This window comes from Equus przewalskii, chromosome X, assembly GCF_037783145.1.
Source record: "Equus przewalskii isolate Varuska chromosome X, EquPr2, whole genome shotgun sequence".
NCBI classification, from domain to species: domain Eukaryota; kingdom Metazoa; phylum Chordata; class Mammalia; order Perissodactyla; family Equidae; genus Equus; species Equus przewalskii.
Genome location: NC_091863.1, coordinates 62,938,285 through 62,953,969, shown reverse-complemented (window position 1 = coordinate 62,953,969; position 15,685 = coordinate 62,938,285). Strand labels below are relative to the sequence as shown.

Below are 15,685 nucleotides of genomic sequence, written 5' to 3'. Positions count from 1 at the left end.
TAGTACTTTAACATTAACCCATCATCTATGGATAAATAAGTAAATCAGAGCTTTAGCTGGCAGCAGGTTTTCATTAATGCTGGGTGAAGAGCATGGAGTACTTTAGGAACTGCAGAAATGGAAGCCCATCTGAAAGGAAAAATGGGATACAAAACAAAGAATAATGGCATGAGAGAAAACTTTAGTCAACCTCTGAATTTTCTGAGAACGAAGACATCAGCATTTCCACATTCCTCACACAGAGCAATCCAGAGAAGTTTGGTTCAGGCTGCCATGTAGCACTGTGGTACTGACTCTTTAAGAGGAGCAATGGCTTTTCTTCTTTACTGGAGAATCACTTCAGAGATTATATTTTTCCAGAAGAAAACATTGCAAGAACAATTACAATTGTTTAACAATGAATGATGTGTATTATTGTAATGTGATTATATTTGAGTTTCCTGACTTTGATCTTTGAAAAAAGGTTTTGGTTCATAAGTAAACTTTTCCATAAAATAGCCTTTCTTATTGGACTAAAGGTATAACAAAACAACAGCAAATTGCAGAAGTCTTGAAAGAGAAAATATTTTTTTCTCAAGAGAGTTCATCTAGACAAACATAATATTGCAAGTTTTTTAAACATTTTGAATCAATTTAATGATTAGGTAGAAATATTTGCTTTTATTTCCCCTCCCAAGTCTTGAATTTAGCTTTGTCGATCCAACTGTTAAAAATTTGTATTTTTGGAAAATCCAGTCCTTAGTTTTAATCAAAAAAATAACTAAAAATAAAATCACAACCATAAGAACATTTTTCAAACTAATAATCCAGATTGCTAGGTTTTATTATGAGAATAATATTCTTGACGTTATAAACATGCAACAAAATGTATTCAAGCTATCTGTCATATATCCCACTTAATATGCCAATCTTTCCTATAAGGATAATCCTGTGTTCCATATCTCCAATCTACAAATCAATCCTAGAAACTATTTACAAAATTTAAAAAGAGCATCTATTAAAATTAAAATCCAAAGAATCATCTTACAATGCTAGCATGTTAATTTTTAAAACACGTTTTCTTTCTGTGTAATTATTTGAAATTCCATAATTATTTAGAGTACATTCATTAGATTTCTGTTTACCTCTTCTTCAATGTCTAAAGTTCCATTCTTAGAGTCAAAACTTTCACAGGTCTCCGTTGCAAGTAACCAATATTCTGTTCCAAATGCTACAAGAAACAGGATAATGCCAAGAGCACCAATAATTCCTGCTATGAGAGCAGCAATTCCAATCTTCATGATAGAACTAGCAGATTTATCGCTTAAAATTGTATGCAAAAGAAGTAATGAAATGACCAGTTGCTAAGGCACAGCCTGTGGGTCCAAACAGAAGGCACTATTTTAAGACCAGGATTAACATCTTTTGTGACGGGTCTAGGTTTCACTGGGCTGTGGGAGAAGAGCTATTAAAAGCAAATGACTTGATTCAATTAAGCCATTGGACTATCCACAAACATGCTCCAAAGTTTCCCATAGAAAAACAAGCCCCCTGTTCCACCATCTGCACACACACACACACACACACCTTCATCAATTTCACAAAGTACCTAGAAAATGGAGAGTGAAAAATATATAACAGTAGATTCTGTCTTCCATGTAAATTTAGTTAGTGATATCTACAATGGATATAGTGGCTACCTAGAATGAAGATAACAAATTATTGTGATTATTATTAAAACATTTACAATAAACATTATCAATTAAGAAGAGTGTGTGCAAAACCCTCCACAAAACATAAGATTGAATACATCTTTTCCAAACTAGTTTTTAAGGCTCAGCAGAGAGGCTATAAGCACTCCATTTTACAAAGGATATAGAACCTTAAATTTCACAATTAGAAAAAAAAGACTGTCATTTCTCTTGTCATAGATATCACGCTCTAACTACAGGTTGGTGGCAAGAATTGGGCTAGATGGGCATCAAGAAATACAGATATGACAGAAATTACGATTTATTTTAGGCACATGTAGAGAAGGGTGACTTCATAGAAAGCCAATGGGTTTAGTGATGCCTGATTTTAAAGAGGATGGAAAAGTGAGTGGTGGTATATTTTTGCGTTAACTTAAAAATCTTTACAGTTAGCTTGGGTTTGAATTTCAGTTATTTTGTTTAATAGCTTATAACTTTGAACAAGCCTCTAAACTTCTATTTCTTCACCATTAAAATAGCGATGATAATATTACTTAAAAGTTTGTTAAGATATAACACACATAAAACATATAATACCTGGCACATTGTAAGCAAACAAACCATCTTTTTTGAATACACTCTTTGTAAACAGTCTTATCTAAGACTTCTGCATATAACAAAGAAGCGTTGCCATTAAAGAACTAGTTATTGATTAGGAACATAAGATATACACATATGGGTCAAATAAAAATAATACAGGAAATACAATCAAGTGCTGAAAATTATTAGTTGAGAGAATAGATCTTTGAATACACTATTTGCTAAGTATTGCGTGATATTTTTGTGGAGAATAGCATGTTATATAACCTCTGGACATTCTCCATATTAGGGAAGCTAGTCTTAGCAGGGATTATTACTCTCTCACACACAAGCAAAATGTGATATGTAGTTCAAAGAATGTAATACATTCTCAGAGAAACAACGAACATGAAGAATTTGGACAGGTGGTAGACATAGCAGTGGCAGAAGGGACTTGGAGATGCTGTTCCAGGAAGATAGACTTTGTCCAACTGTCCTGTAAGGCTTTCTACACAGCCTGGATCCCTCACATCGTATAAATAAAAGAATGCAACATCTCTCCAAAACCTTCAGGCTGGCTGGCTGAAGGCATTATTCTTTAACTGAGTGAAAGGCAGCTGGGAAAGCCACTCACACAAAAAGAGAGTCCAAATATCTTTCATTTGGCAAAACTCCTGCTGGTACCAGGCCAAAATAACAAGTTGGAATGAGATTTTGCACTTATTTTTCAAGAAGGTTATCACTGTCAGCATTAAAGGAAAAGACTGCTATGAACATTTTTCTTGAATGAAGATTATAATCATCTTAATTCTCAAGCATATCTTCAAGCTTTAAGTTTCAGTACCCCTGGGTAAGACTAATTTACTTAGTGGTACAGAGGTTCATAAATCAACTGTGGACTAGAATCTTCTGTAGGTGACCACGTGCTGTCACATGAAAGTTATCCATCGGTTTTTATAAAAAGAAGTCGTATCTGTGACAAAGAGCTGGTAAATAAAACAAAAGAATTGGGAGTAAGTAACTGGCAGTATGTGAAGAATTATATAGTGTGATGTGATTTCTCTCTTCTCTTAGAAGCCGAGGACTGTGTTTGCTGTTAAAAGTTGAAACAGTAACAGTTATTTTGACCACTAAATATTTAGAAAGTTAAGCACCTAACTAAACTATGGATTATACATTCTGGTTCCCATTTACACTACTGAAAAGGGGATGGCTACCTCTTATCAAAATTCATTTTACAACCCATAACCTCTCTCAGTTGCTACATATCTTCAAAATTGATAATGTTGCATAAGGATTCCTCATGTGAAAGGAGAGTCAATCAATCTTTAAAGAAACATGAGAGAGTATCTTGTCTAATTAGACACCAACATATTGCAAGTAAACGCTTTCTTAAGATTAAATGGAATGCTGTTCTTCATTAGCTATATGTGTAATACATGGTTACTAAGCAACCATATTGTAAACCATCATTTTAACTACTTCAGCTCAATCAATATATCTGGTATACTTTTTAGAAAGAATCGTTTCTAAATTTATTATCATTTTGACATCATTAGAAGATAAATATAAAGCAAAATATTATTTTGTTATTGACATTATTTTCTAAGTGATAAATTAATAAAGTTATCCAAATGTGAAGCTAACATTCACGTGAATTATATGTGGTTAATGAAACTTGATTGACCTTTTTCCTTTAGTACAACGTTGAGATCAATTTGAAACTGTTTAACTTGTCTGTTTTGTCTTCACCTTCGAAAAATTACTAGAGATCAGTTTTAAATATTGATGCTAAATCCCAATATATAATGCACCCTTGGTAAAAATGAGTGCTACTCACATTGATTAACAATTGATTATTTTCTTATTAAATTCTAAGTATTAAATGTAAGACAATGTTTTCCTAAATTTACAAGAGAGGAAAGGTTCGGTATGCTTCATTTTTTAGATGCAATGTGTATAATTTTAGTCAAGATTCAGCACTGTTTTTATTATCTTTGCTATGTGTTATATAGATTTTTAAACAGAGATTCTCCTATACAGTTTCACTATCTGACTGGAAACACAATGGTATGTGTAGAGATGAAATATTGTAGGTGCAAGCAACTACTACCAGCTAGATTCTTTTGCATAAATTTACAATAACACACTTTCAGTATGTACTATGAGAAACGGAATTATACTGTCAAACTTTTCTTTTCAATTCATTATCTTACCATTCTTGACAATGTCCTCTGTCAAAACATTAATAACTGACATTCTACATTTTCCTGAATGTTACCAAATAGTCTATCATATTTTACTATAAACACTCAAATATCACTTATTGCTAAAATAATTTTTTTGCTTTAGATAGAGTTGAAGAATATTTTATTGATACGTCTCACCAGGAACTGCTGAGTTTTGCATTTCTCTGTTAAAAAATATCTGGAAAAAAATTATTCCATTTTCAGTTATGTTGGTGCCAAATAGATACATTATTTCTTAGTGTAGGTAGAGAGAAAAATCATACCTTTGTAAATAAAATCCCTATCTTTACAGTGAGTTTTTCTCTTCAAAAGCAGCTATCATAAGACATTTACCAAAAGGAGCTGGGTCAGTCAGTGGCCAACTGGAAATCTGATTCATGTAACACAACAAAAACGGCTAGAGAGGTCAACAAAATTAATCTCCTGGTTCATAACCAATTGGACAAAGGAATATGGGATAGAGAATCTAAATCACGACACCATAACTAAAATTAACTTAAGTAAAACTCTTTTTTAAAAGGTAGGTACTAGCTGACAGAGAATATATTACCTTTTAAGAGCAATATTTTTTTATTATAAGGAATAACATGAAAGTGACATGGAGCAAGATGGTAGAAAAGAAAATCCCAGCCTTCATTCCCCCATAGAAGCACCTGTTTAACAATGATATATGGGCCAAATTACACTTATGAGTGGTCCAGAAACCAGCTAAGAAGTTGAAGTAATCCAGATGAGCACAAAACTGAGAACAGTGCCTTTAAACCAGTTAGAAGAGTTTTACTTTTACTTAGACCCTCCCTCAAGCCAAAAGAGCTTGGCATCAAGAGAGATCACCTAGGCCTGTGACTTTTCCCTCAGAAGGAGAGAGTGGAGCATGCTTCCAATGTCCCAGATTTTTAGTGTGCCCAAGTAACTAATTATTGTCTGGCCTCACATGAAGCACTGAAAACTGGCATACTTCATATGCTAGGGGTAAATCAAGCAAAAAGGAAAAGGAGAGGGAGCCTTGCTAAGGCTGGCACAGCTCTGCAAAATTGAAAGAAGGTACAGAAAGTGAGGCTTCTCCACAGGGAAGGACGGAGAAGATTTGAGCATGCCTACAATCTACTTAGTCTACTAAGAAAAAAAGAGAGAAGAATTAAATAAATGAGAACAGAAATAAAAGGAGAAATAGCAACTGATGCCACAGAAATAAGATGGGTCACAAGAGAATATTGTGAAAAATTATATGCCAACAAATTTGATAACCTAAAAGAAATGGATAAGTTCCTAGAAATATACAACCTACCAAGACTGAATCATGAAGAAACAGAAAATCTAAACAGACCTATAAGGAATAAAGAGATTGAATCAGCAATGAAAAGCCTCCCAACAACAATAAACAGCCTATGATCAGATGGCCTCACTGGTGGATAGTACAAAACTTCTAAAGAAAAATCAACACAAATCCTTCTTAAACTCTTCCAACCTATTAAACAAAAAAGAACACCTCCAAACTCATTTGATGAGGCAAAAATTACCCTGATACCAAAGACAGACAAAGATACTATATGAAAAGAAAACCATAGGTCAGTATCTCTAATGAACATAAATGCAAAAGTCATAAATAAAATACTAGCAACAAAATACCAAATTCAATAGCATATTAAAAGGAATATAGGAGTGACATAAGCATCATGGCAGCATAAGATAACCTTCATTTTTGTCCCTCCCAGCAACAACAAAAATCTGGCTCCATCCACGAATAGAATTGCCCCTGTGGGAATTGTGGGAACCAACACCATACACCAAGAGACCTGGGGGAGTCTCACTCACTAGTGCATCATGTAATAGGCAGATCGACTTCAATTCCAGCTATGGAACCTACAAGAGACTGTGAACCAGTCCTGGCCCCTCTCAGCCCTGGTCTGGGAGTCCCTGCAGAACACTGACTTGGGCTGTCACCTACAGATAAGAGAGCCTTTGTGTAGGTCCATGTTTCCAGAGTTGAAGTTACAGCACTCCAATGGGTAAAAAATATATATATATGAGTCTAGATGCATTGGAGAAGGTAAGAGGAACAACATGAATTGCCAAAATTACCTTTCCCCCAAGGTGGCACAGCTAAAGGTTAAACTATATGGTCTGTGATTTCTCTGGCAAGGGAAAGGGAAAGCTGGTGAGTAAACACCTGGCTTCCCAGCTGTGCAAGATGCTGCCCAAAAGACTCATTTCTCTCTTGCAGCATTCAGAGCATTAAAGTGGGGAGCTCCATAACTGGGAAGAGAGATTAGATTGGAAGAGCAGCATATAAGATTCCCAAGGGTCATTAAAGGGATGCAGTTCTTGCTAACTGCATTCTGAACTCCAACAGGAAGCCAGCTTATGAGCCATGGGGAAAAATTTCACCCATGGATCCCCTCAACTGACCCACAGGCACTCCCAGTGCATTGCATGCCAAATCCACCTACCTCCCCATTCTTCAAACTGCTCCCAGTGGAAGTTCCTGAGGGTGCTGGTGAGAGCAAACCCTGGTAAACAGGGAGCACAGAAAGCAGGCCAGAGTCTTGGGACAATGAAGAAATGAGAAACTTGAGCTGTAGTGCCATCTTTGGGGAAACTAAAGAGAGGCTCTCAGCAGGTGGCTTGGTGCCTTGTAGATGGAGAGAAGGCATGCAAGCCTAAATTCTGCCACAAGAGGGAGCAAGAAGCATGAGGCTGGTGTACCCATACAAAGTCTGAGAAAGTCTCTGATCTATTAGCAGAACTGATGAAAGGTATTTCTACCATGAAGTCTGTTGATAAAAATTGGGGATGATTGCTACTTCAAATTCAAAAACAGCAATGCAAAAATCCAAAGAACACGAAAAATCAAGGGAGCATTACAACACCAAAAGATCATAATAATCTTACAGTAACTGAACCCAAAGACATGGAGATGTATGACTTACCCAACAAAGAATTCAAAATGGCTGTTTTAAGGATACTCAATGAGCTACAAGAGAACACAGAAATACAATTCAATGACATCAGAAAAACAATACACAATCAAAATGAGAAATTTAGCAAAGAGGTAGAAATCATTAAAAAGAACTAAACATAAACTCTGGAGCTGAAGAATTCAATAAATGAAATAAAAAATGCAATAGAGGGCGCCAATAGCAGAGTAGACCAAATAGGAGAATCAGTGAAACAGAGGAAAAGAACTTTGAAATAATCCAGTTTGAGGAGAAAATAAAAAAATGGATGACAAAGAGTGAAGAAAACCTATGTGACCTATGGGATGCCATTTAAAAAAAAAAACAATACTTGCATCATTGAAGTTCCAAAAAAAGGAGAGAAGGAGAAGTGGGCAAAAAGGTTATTTAAAGAAATAATGGCTGAGAACTTCCCAAACCTAGGAAGAGATTTGGACATCCAAGTGTAAGAAGTTAATAGATCATCCCATTATTTAAATTCAAAAAGACATTCTCTAAGATACAATAAAATAAAATTATCAAAAAACAAAGACAAAGAATCCTAAAGGCAGCAAGAGAAAATAAGATTGTATCCTACAAAGGAACCCCCTTTAGGCTATCAGCAGATTTCCTAGCAGAAAAATTAAAAGGCAAGGAGAGAGTGGAATGATATAATCAAAGTGATGAAAAAAATGCCAATCAAGAATACTCTGTCTGGAAAAGTTATTTTTCAGAAATGAAGGGAAAATAAAGATATTCCTAGACAAAAACAGCTGAGGGAATTCATCACCGTTAAACCTTGCTTACAAGAAATGCTTCAAGTAGTTCTTCAAGCTGAAATCAAAGGACACTACTAGTAATATAAAAATATTATACAAATTTACATACTACTTCAATAGGGTAATATGATGGTGTGTTAACCGCCTTCAGAGTAAAACTATAGTATAAAGGTTAAAGGACAAGAGTATCAAAAATAACTATAGCTACTAAATTTGTTAATGAATACATTATATAAAAGGAGACAAATTGTGAAATTAAAAAATAAAAGGGGGGAGTAAAAAATTAGAATTTTTGCATGTGTTTGAAATTAAGTTGCTATCAGCATAAAACAGACATATCTATAAGATGTTTTACCTATGCCTCATGGTAACCACAAAGCAAAAACATATAGTGGATTCACAAAGGGTAAAGACAAGGGAATCAGAGCATGCCACTATGGAAAATTATCAATTCACAAAGAAACACTGCAAGAGAGACAACGGGAACAAGGGAATTAAAAAAAAGACAGTAAAGAATAAGATGCCAATAATAAGTCCTTACACATCAATAATTTATCTAAGTCTAAATAGATTGAATTCTCCAATCAAATGCACAGAATGGATGGGTGGATAAAAAAACAAGACCCACTATATTCTGCCTACAAGAGACTAACTTCAGCTGTAAAAACACACATAGGAAAAAAGTGAAGGTATGGACAAAGATATTCCATGCAAGTAAAAACCAAAAGAGAGAAGGGGTATCTATACTTATAGCAGACAAAACAGACTTTAAGCCAAAAAGCTGGTAATAGGAGACAAAGGTTATTATATAATGATAAAGGTGTCAACTCATCAAGAAGACATAACCGTAGTAAATATATACATACCCAACATCAAAGAACCTAAATATATGAAACAAATACAAACAGATCTGCAGGGAGAAACAGACAATGATACAATAATAGTAGAAGATTCAACACTCCACTTCCAGCAGTGGATACATCATCCAGAAAGAAAGTTAACAAGGAAACGTTTGATTGAATCATACTTTGGACCAAATGGACCTAACTGATTTATATAGGGCATTCTATCCATGACAACAGAATACACATTCTTCACAGGGAAACACAGAACATTATCCAGGATAGATTACATGATGGGATACATAACAAGACTTAGAAAATTTGAAAAGATTTAAATCATAGCAAGTATCTTTGTTGACCACAATGGTATGAAACTAGAAATCAACAAGAGGAAAACTGGAAAATCTACAAATGTATGGAGACTAAGCAACATACTTCTGAACAATGAATGGATCAAAGAACAAATCAGAGGGGAAATTAAAAAGATATCTTGAAACAAATGAAAATAAAAACACAACATACCAAAACATAAGGGATGCTATAAGAGCAATTCTAAGAGAGAAGTTTACAGGGCTAAATGCCTATATTAAGAAAAAAGAAAGATCTCAAGTAAGTAACCTTACTTCTCAAATAACTACGAAAAGAGCAAACTAAGCCCAAATTAATCAGGAGGAAGGAAATAACACAAACTACTGCAGAAAGTAATGAAATAGAGACCATAAAAACAAAACAAAAGCTCAACAAAACTGAGAGCTGTTTTGAAAAGATAAGCAAAATTTACAAATACTTAGCTATAGTAGGAAAAAAGAGAAAGGACTGAAGTAAAATCATAAATGAAAAAGTACACATTATAATTAACACTGCAGAAATACACAGGATCATCAGAAACTACTATTAACAATTATATGCCAACAAATAGGATAACCTAACAGAAATGAGTAAATTCCTTGAAACAGACAACAAGACTGAATCAGGAAGAGCTAGAAAATATAAACAGACCAACAATAAGTAAAGAGATTGAATAAGTATTCAAAAACCTGCCAATAAAGAAAAACCAGGACCAGATGGCTTCACAGGTAAATTCTACCAAACACTTAAAGAAGAGTTAGTGCCACTCTTTCTCAAACTCTTCCAAAAACATTGAAGAGGAGGAAACACTTCCAAACTTATTCTAGATGCCAGCATTACCTTGATACCAAAGTCAGATAGTGACACTATAAGAAATCTACAGATCAATATTCCTGATGAATATAGATCCAAAAAATCTCAACAAAATATTAGCAGGCCAAATTCCATAACACATTAAAAAGATCATATACCATGATGAAGTAAGGTTTATCTCTGGGATGCAAAGATGGTTCAACATACACAAATCAATAAATGTGATACACTAGATTAATAGAATAAAAGATAAGAATCATATGATTATCTCAATAGATGCAGAAAGGCATTGAACAAGCAACAATATCTCTTCATGATAAAAATTCTTAAATAATTGGAAATAAAAGAAACATGCCTCAACATAATAAAGGTCATATGTGACAAACCCATAGCCAACATCATCCTTTATTATTGAGATATAACTGATACATAACATTATATTAATTACAGTTATACAACACAATGATTCAACACTTGAATGTATTGTGAAATCATCACCACAATAAATCTAGCTAATATCCATCACCACACAGTTACAATATTTTTCTTGCAATGAGAACTTTTAAGATCTACTCTCTCAGCAACTTTCAAATGAAAAATACAGTATTATTAACTATAGTTACCAGGCTGTACATTATATCCCATGACACTTATTTTATAACTGGAAGTTTTACCTTTTGACATCCTTCACCCATTTTGTCCACCCCTTACCTCTCACCTCTGGAAACTACCAATCTGTTCTCTGTAAGTTCATTTTTCTTTTAGATTTCACAAAAGTGAGATCATACGATATTTGACTTTTTATGTCTGACTTATTTCACTGAGCATAATGCCCTCAAGCTCTATTCATGTTGTCACAGATGGCAAGATTGCTTTATTTTTTATGGTGGAGTAATATACCATTTACTACATTTTCCTTATTTATCCATCAATGGACATTTAGGTTGCTCCCATGTCTTGGCTATTGTAAATAATGCTTCAATGGACATGGGATGTATATATCTTTTTTGAGTTAGTGTTTGTGTTTCCTTTAAATAAATACACAGAAATGTAATTGCAGGATCTAGGGGATTTCTATTTTTAATTTATTTTAATTATTATTATTATTTTTTTTTGGTGAGGAAGATTCACCCTGAGTTAACATCTGTTGCCAATCTTCTTTTTGCTTGAGGAAGATTTGCCTTGAACTAACATCTGTGCCAGTCTTCCTCTATTTTGTATGTGGATGGCTGCCACAGCATGACTGCCAACAAGTGGTGTAGGTCTGCACCCAGGAACAGAACCCAGGCTGCAGAAGCAGAGTGCACCAAACTTAACCATTAGGCCATGGAGCTGGCCCCCTATTTTTAATGTTTTGAGGAATCTCCATATTGTTTTCCATAGTGGCTACACCAATTTACATTCTAATAAACATTTCATTTTGTTAATCATTTTCTTTGCAGTGCAAAAGCTTGTTAGCTTGATGCAATCCCACTTGTTTGTTTTTGCTTTTGTTGTCTGTGCTTTTGGTGTCACTCTCAAAAATAATTGCCCAGATCCATGCCAAGGAGCTTACCACCTATGATTTCTCCCAGGAGTTTTATGGTTTATTCAAGCCTTTAATCCATTTTGAGCTGATTTTTGTGTATGGTATAAGACAGTAACCCAATTTCATTTTTATGCATGAGGCTGTCCAGTTTGCCCAAAGTCATTTATTGAAGAGACTATCCTTTCCCCATTCTATGTTCTTGGCACCTTTGTTGTAAATTAATTGAGCATACATGCATTGGTTTATTTCTGGGCTCTCTGTGCTGTTCTGTTGATCTATGTGTCTGTTTTATGACAATACCATGTTCTTTTGATTACTATAGCTTTGTAATATAGTTTGAAATCAGGAAGCATGATGTCTTCAGCTTTGTTCTTCTTTCTCAATACGGCTTTGGCTATTCAGGGTCTTTTATAATTTTGTACAAATTTTAATATTGTTTTTTCTATTTCTGTGAAAAATGCCATTCAAATTTTGATAAATATTGCATTAAATCTGTAACTTGCTTTGGGTAGTAAGGACATTTTAGCAATACTAATTCTGCCAATCTATGAGCATGGAAGATCTTTCCATTTATTTGTGTCTTCTTCAATTTCTTTCATCAATGACTTGTAGTTTTCAGTGTACCATTCTTTCACTTGCTTGGTTAAATTTACTCTTAGGTATTTTATTATTTTTTATGCAGTTGAGATGGGATTTTTTTCAACATCATAACTTAATGGTAAAAAGTTGAAACCTTTTCTTCCATGATCAGGAACAGGACAAGAGTGTCTGCTTTCACAACATAGTAATGGCAGTTCTAACTAGAGAAATCAGGCAAGATAAAGAAATAAAAGGTATCTGCATAGAAAAGGAAGAAGTAAACTTCTCTTTATTTTTAGATGATATAATATTATATATCATATCATCATGGAAATGCACGCCTGTTAAAATGGCTATTATCAAAAGCACAAGAGCTAAGTGTTGGCAAGGATGTGAATAAAAGTGAACCCTGGTGCACTGTTAGTGGGAATGTACATTGGTACAGCCACTGTGGAAAAAAATATGGAGAGTCCTTAAAAAATTAAAAATAGAACCACCATATGATTCTACTTCTCAGTAAATATCCAGAGGAAATTAAAACAGTATGTCAAAGAGATCTCAGCCCTCCCATGTCTATTGCAATAGTCAAGATATGGAAACAACCTGAGTTTCCAACAACAGATGAATGGGTAAAATGATGTGAGATATATATATACATAGGATTATTATTCAGCCATGAGAAATAAGTTAATCTTGCTATTTGTAACAATATGGTTGGTCGTTGGCACTATGCTAAGTGAAATAAATGAGAAAGAAAGACAAATACTGTAGGCTATCACTTATATGTGGAATCTGAAAAAGCTGAACTCTCAGAGAGTAGAATAGTAGTTACCAGGGGCTGAGGGTAGGGGAAATGGGGAGATGTTGGTCAAAGTGTACAGACTACCAGTTAGAAGATGAATATGTTCTAGAGATGTAGTGCACAGTTTTGTGATTACAGATAACAATACATTACTATATATTTGAAGTTTTCTAAGATATTAGATCTTAAATGTTCTTATCATGTAAAAGAAAAGTAATTATTTGAGTTGATGGAGATGTTAGCTAACACTATAGTGGTAATCATAATGCAATACATACATGCATCAAATCAACATGTTGTATACCTTAAATTTACACAATGTTTATATCAATTATATCTCAATAAGATTTGAAAAAAAATTTTAAAAAAGGATTATACACCACAACCAAGTGGGATTTAGCCCTGGGAAGCAAATTAACTAATGTCATATACCACATTAACACAATGAAAGATAAAGTAACATGATTTTCTCAATAGATGTAGAAGAAGCATTTGACAAAATTCAACATTCTTCCATGATAAAAACTCTAAAACACTATGTGTAAAAGGAATTTGTCTCAATATAATAATGGCCATATATGAAAAGCTCACAGTTAACATCATATTCAATGGTGAAAAATCAAATGCCTGAGGCTGGGCCTGTGGCCGAGTGGTTAAGTTCATGCACTCCTCTTGGCTGGCCCTGGGTTCACTGGTTTGGATCCTGGGCGCAGACCTACACACCACTCATCAAGCCATGCTGTGACAGCATCCCACATAGAAGAACTAGAATGACTTATGACTAAGATATACAACTATGCACTGGGGCATTGGGGAGAACAAATAAAAGAGGAAGTTTGGCAACAGATGTTAGCTCAGGGCCAATCTTCCTCACCAAAAACAAAAGTAATTTAAACTAAATGCTTGTCTTCTAAATCAGGAACAAGGCAAGGATGCCCAGTCTCACAACTTTTATTGAACATGGTAGTGGAAGTCCCAGGTAGAGCAATTAGACAAGAAAAAGAAACAAAAAGCATCCAAACCAGAAAAAAAGAAAGAAAATTTTCTCTGTTTGCCAATAGCATTATCCTATATGTAACATACCCTAAAGATTCCACAAAAACACTGTTAGAATAAACAAATTCAGTAAAGTTGCAGGATACAAAATCAGCATACAAAAATTAGCTGCATTTCTATACACTAACAATGACCAATTTGAAAAGGAAATTAAGAAAACAATTCAATTTACAATAGCACCAAAAATAATTAAATATTTATGAATAAACTTAACCAAGGAGGCAAAAGACTTGTACACTGAAAACTATAAAACCTTGATGAAGAAAATTAAAGAATACAGAAATCAGTGGGAAGACATCTCATGTTGATGGAATGGAAAACTTAATATTACTAAAATGTCCATCTTACCCAAAGTGATCTACAGATTCAGTACAGTCTGAATCCATATCTTGATACCATGTTTTTTACAGAAAAAAACTATCCTGAAATTCATATAGAACCACAAAAAAAACCTGAGTAACCAAAGCAATCTTGAGCAAGAAGAACAAAGCTGGAGGCATCACAATTCCTGATTTCAAAATACATTGTGAAGGTATAATAATTAAATGAGTTTGGTACTTGCATAAAAACAGGCAAATAAACCAATGGAGCAGAATGAAGAGGCTGGAAATGAACTGTTTTGCGCTGCTTTCAGCCTATAAATAATCAGTGTTGTGACTGAACCAGCCCTGGTGATTTTTATTATGATTCCAAACATTCTCAGCAATAACCATCAGAAAACATTGAAAAAGACAAGGTTTACTACTTACAAGTCCTGGAAATTATAGGGAACACCTGCAGCCTCACAGAGTGGCATGGCTAGAGAGAGAGGCAGAAAGCAAGCCTAGGATTCTGCTTTTATAGGGTTTCACGAGTTCACTCTTTATTGTGGGATTTAAAACATGAGTGGGAGTCTAAAACACAGTAAGAGAAAAAAACAGTGTGCCAAAATGTCCTTTATCTAAATCAACCAGGATCTCTAAAACAAAGGAGCCTCAGGTGAGGGGGTGGGGCTGGCTCATTGTTCAGCCATTTGGCTGGCAATGTGTTTATTTGAGATAACCATCTTTGAAGTGAATGCCTCTTTGAAGTAGATGACTCAGCAATCAAAGGTTAAGTCAGGCACTTGCATTACAAAAAAGAAAACCAACTGTCAGGGCTTACTCTACGTAAATCCACCCATGTACTGATCCTCAACAAGGATGCCAAGAATACTCAATGGAGGAAGATAGTCTCTTCAATACATGGTGTTGGGAAAAGTGGATATTCTCATGCAAAAGAAAGAAATTGAACTCTTACACCATACACAAAAATCAACTCAAAATGATTTAAGTTTAAGATTTATAAATAAGACCTGGAACTGTAAAACTCTTAGAAAAGAACATAATGGAAAAGCTTCAGGACATTGGTCTTGGCAATTGTTTCTTGGAAATGGTACCAGTAATACAAGCAACAAAAGTAAAAACAGATAATTGCGACTAAGTTAAACTAAAAAGCTTCTGCACAGCAAAGGAAACAACAGAGT

General features: G+C 34.4%; 1 protein-coding gene across 5 annotated transcripts in view; it reads right to left on the bottom strand.

The window, feature by feature from the left end:
* The window catches only part of LOC103563740 (transmembrane protein 182-like), a 143,937-nt gene extending 128,897 nt beyond the window's left edge, over positions 1–15,040 (bottom strand). For 2 of the 5 annotated variants that reach the window (XM_070604789.1, XM_070604788.1), the window contains exon 1: positions 1,125–1,365. In XM_070604789.1, coding sequence (XP_070460890.1) covers positions 1,125–1,280 — 156 coding nt within the window. In that variant the 5' untranslated portion in view covers positions 1,281–1,365. Of the gene's footprint in view, positions 1–1,124; positions 1,366–7,428; positions 7,473–14,930 lie in introns of those variants that run through there. The other 3 variants (XM_070604791.1, XM_070604792.1, XM_070604793.1) reach the window with 3 other exon arrangements.
* Positions 15,041–15,685: the final 645 nt, after the last annotated feature.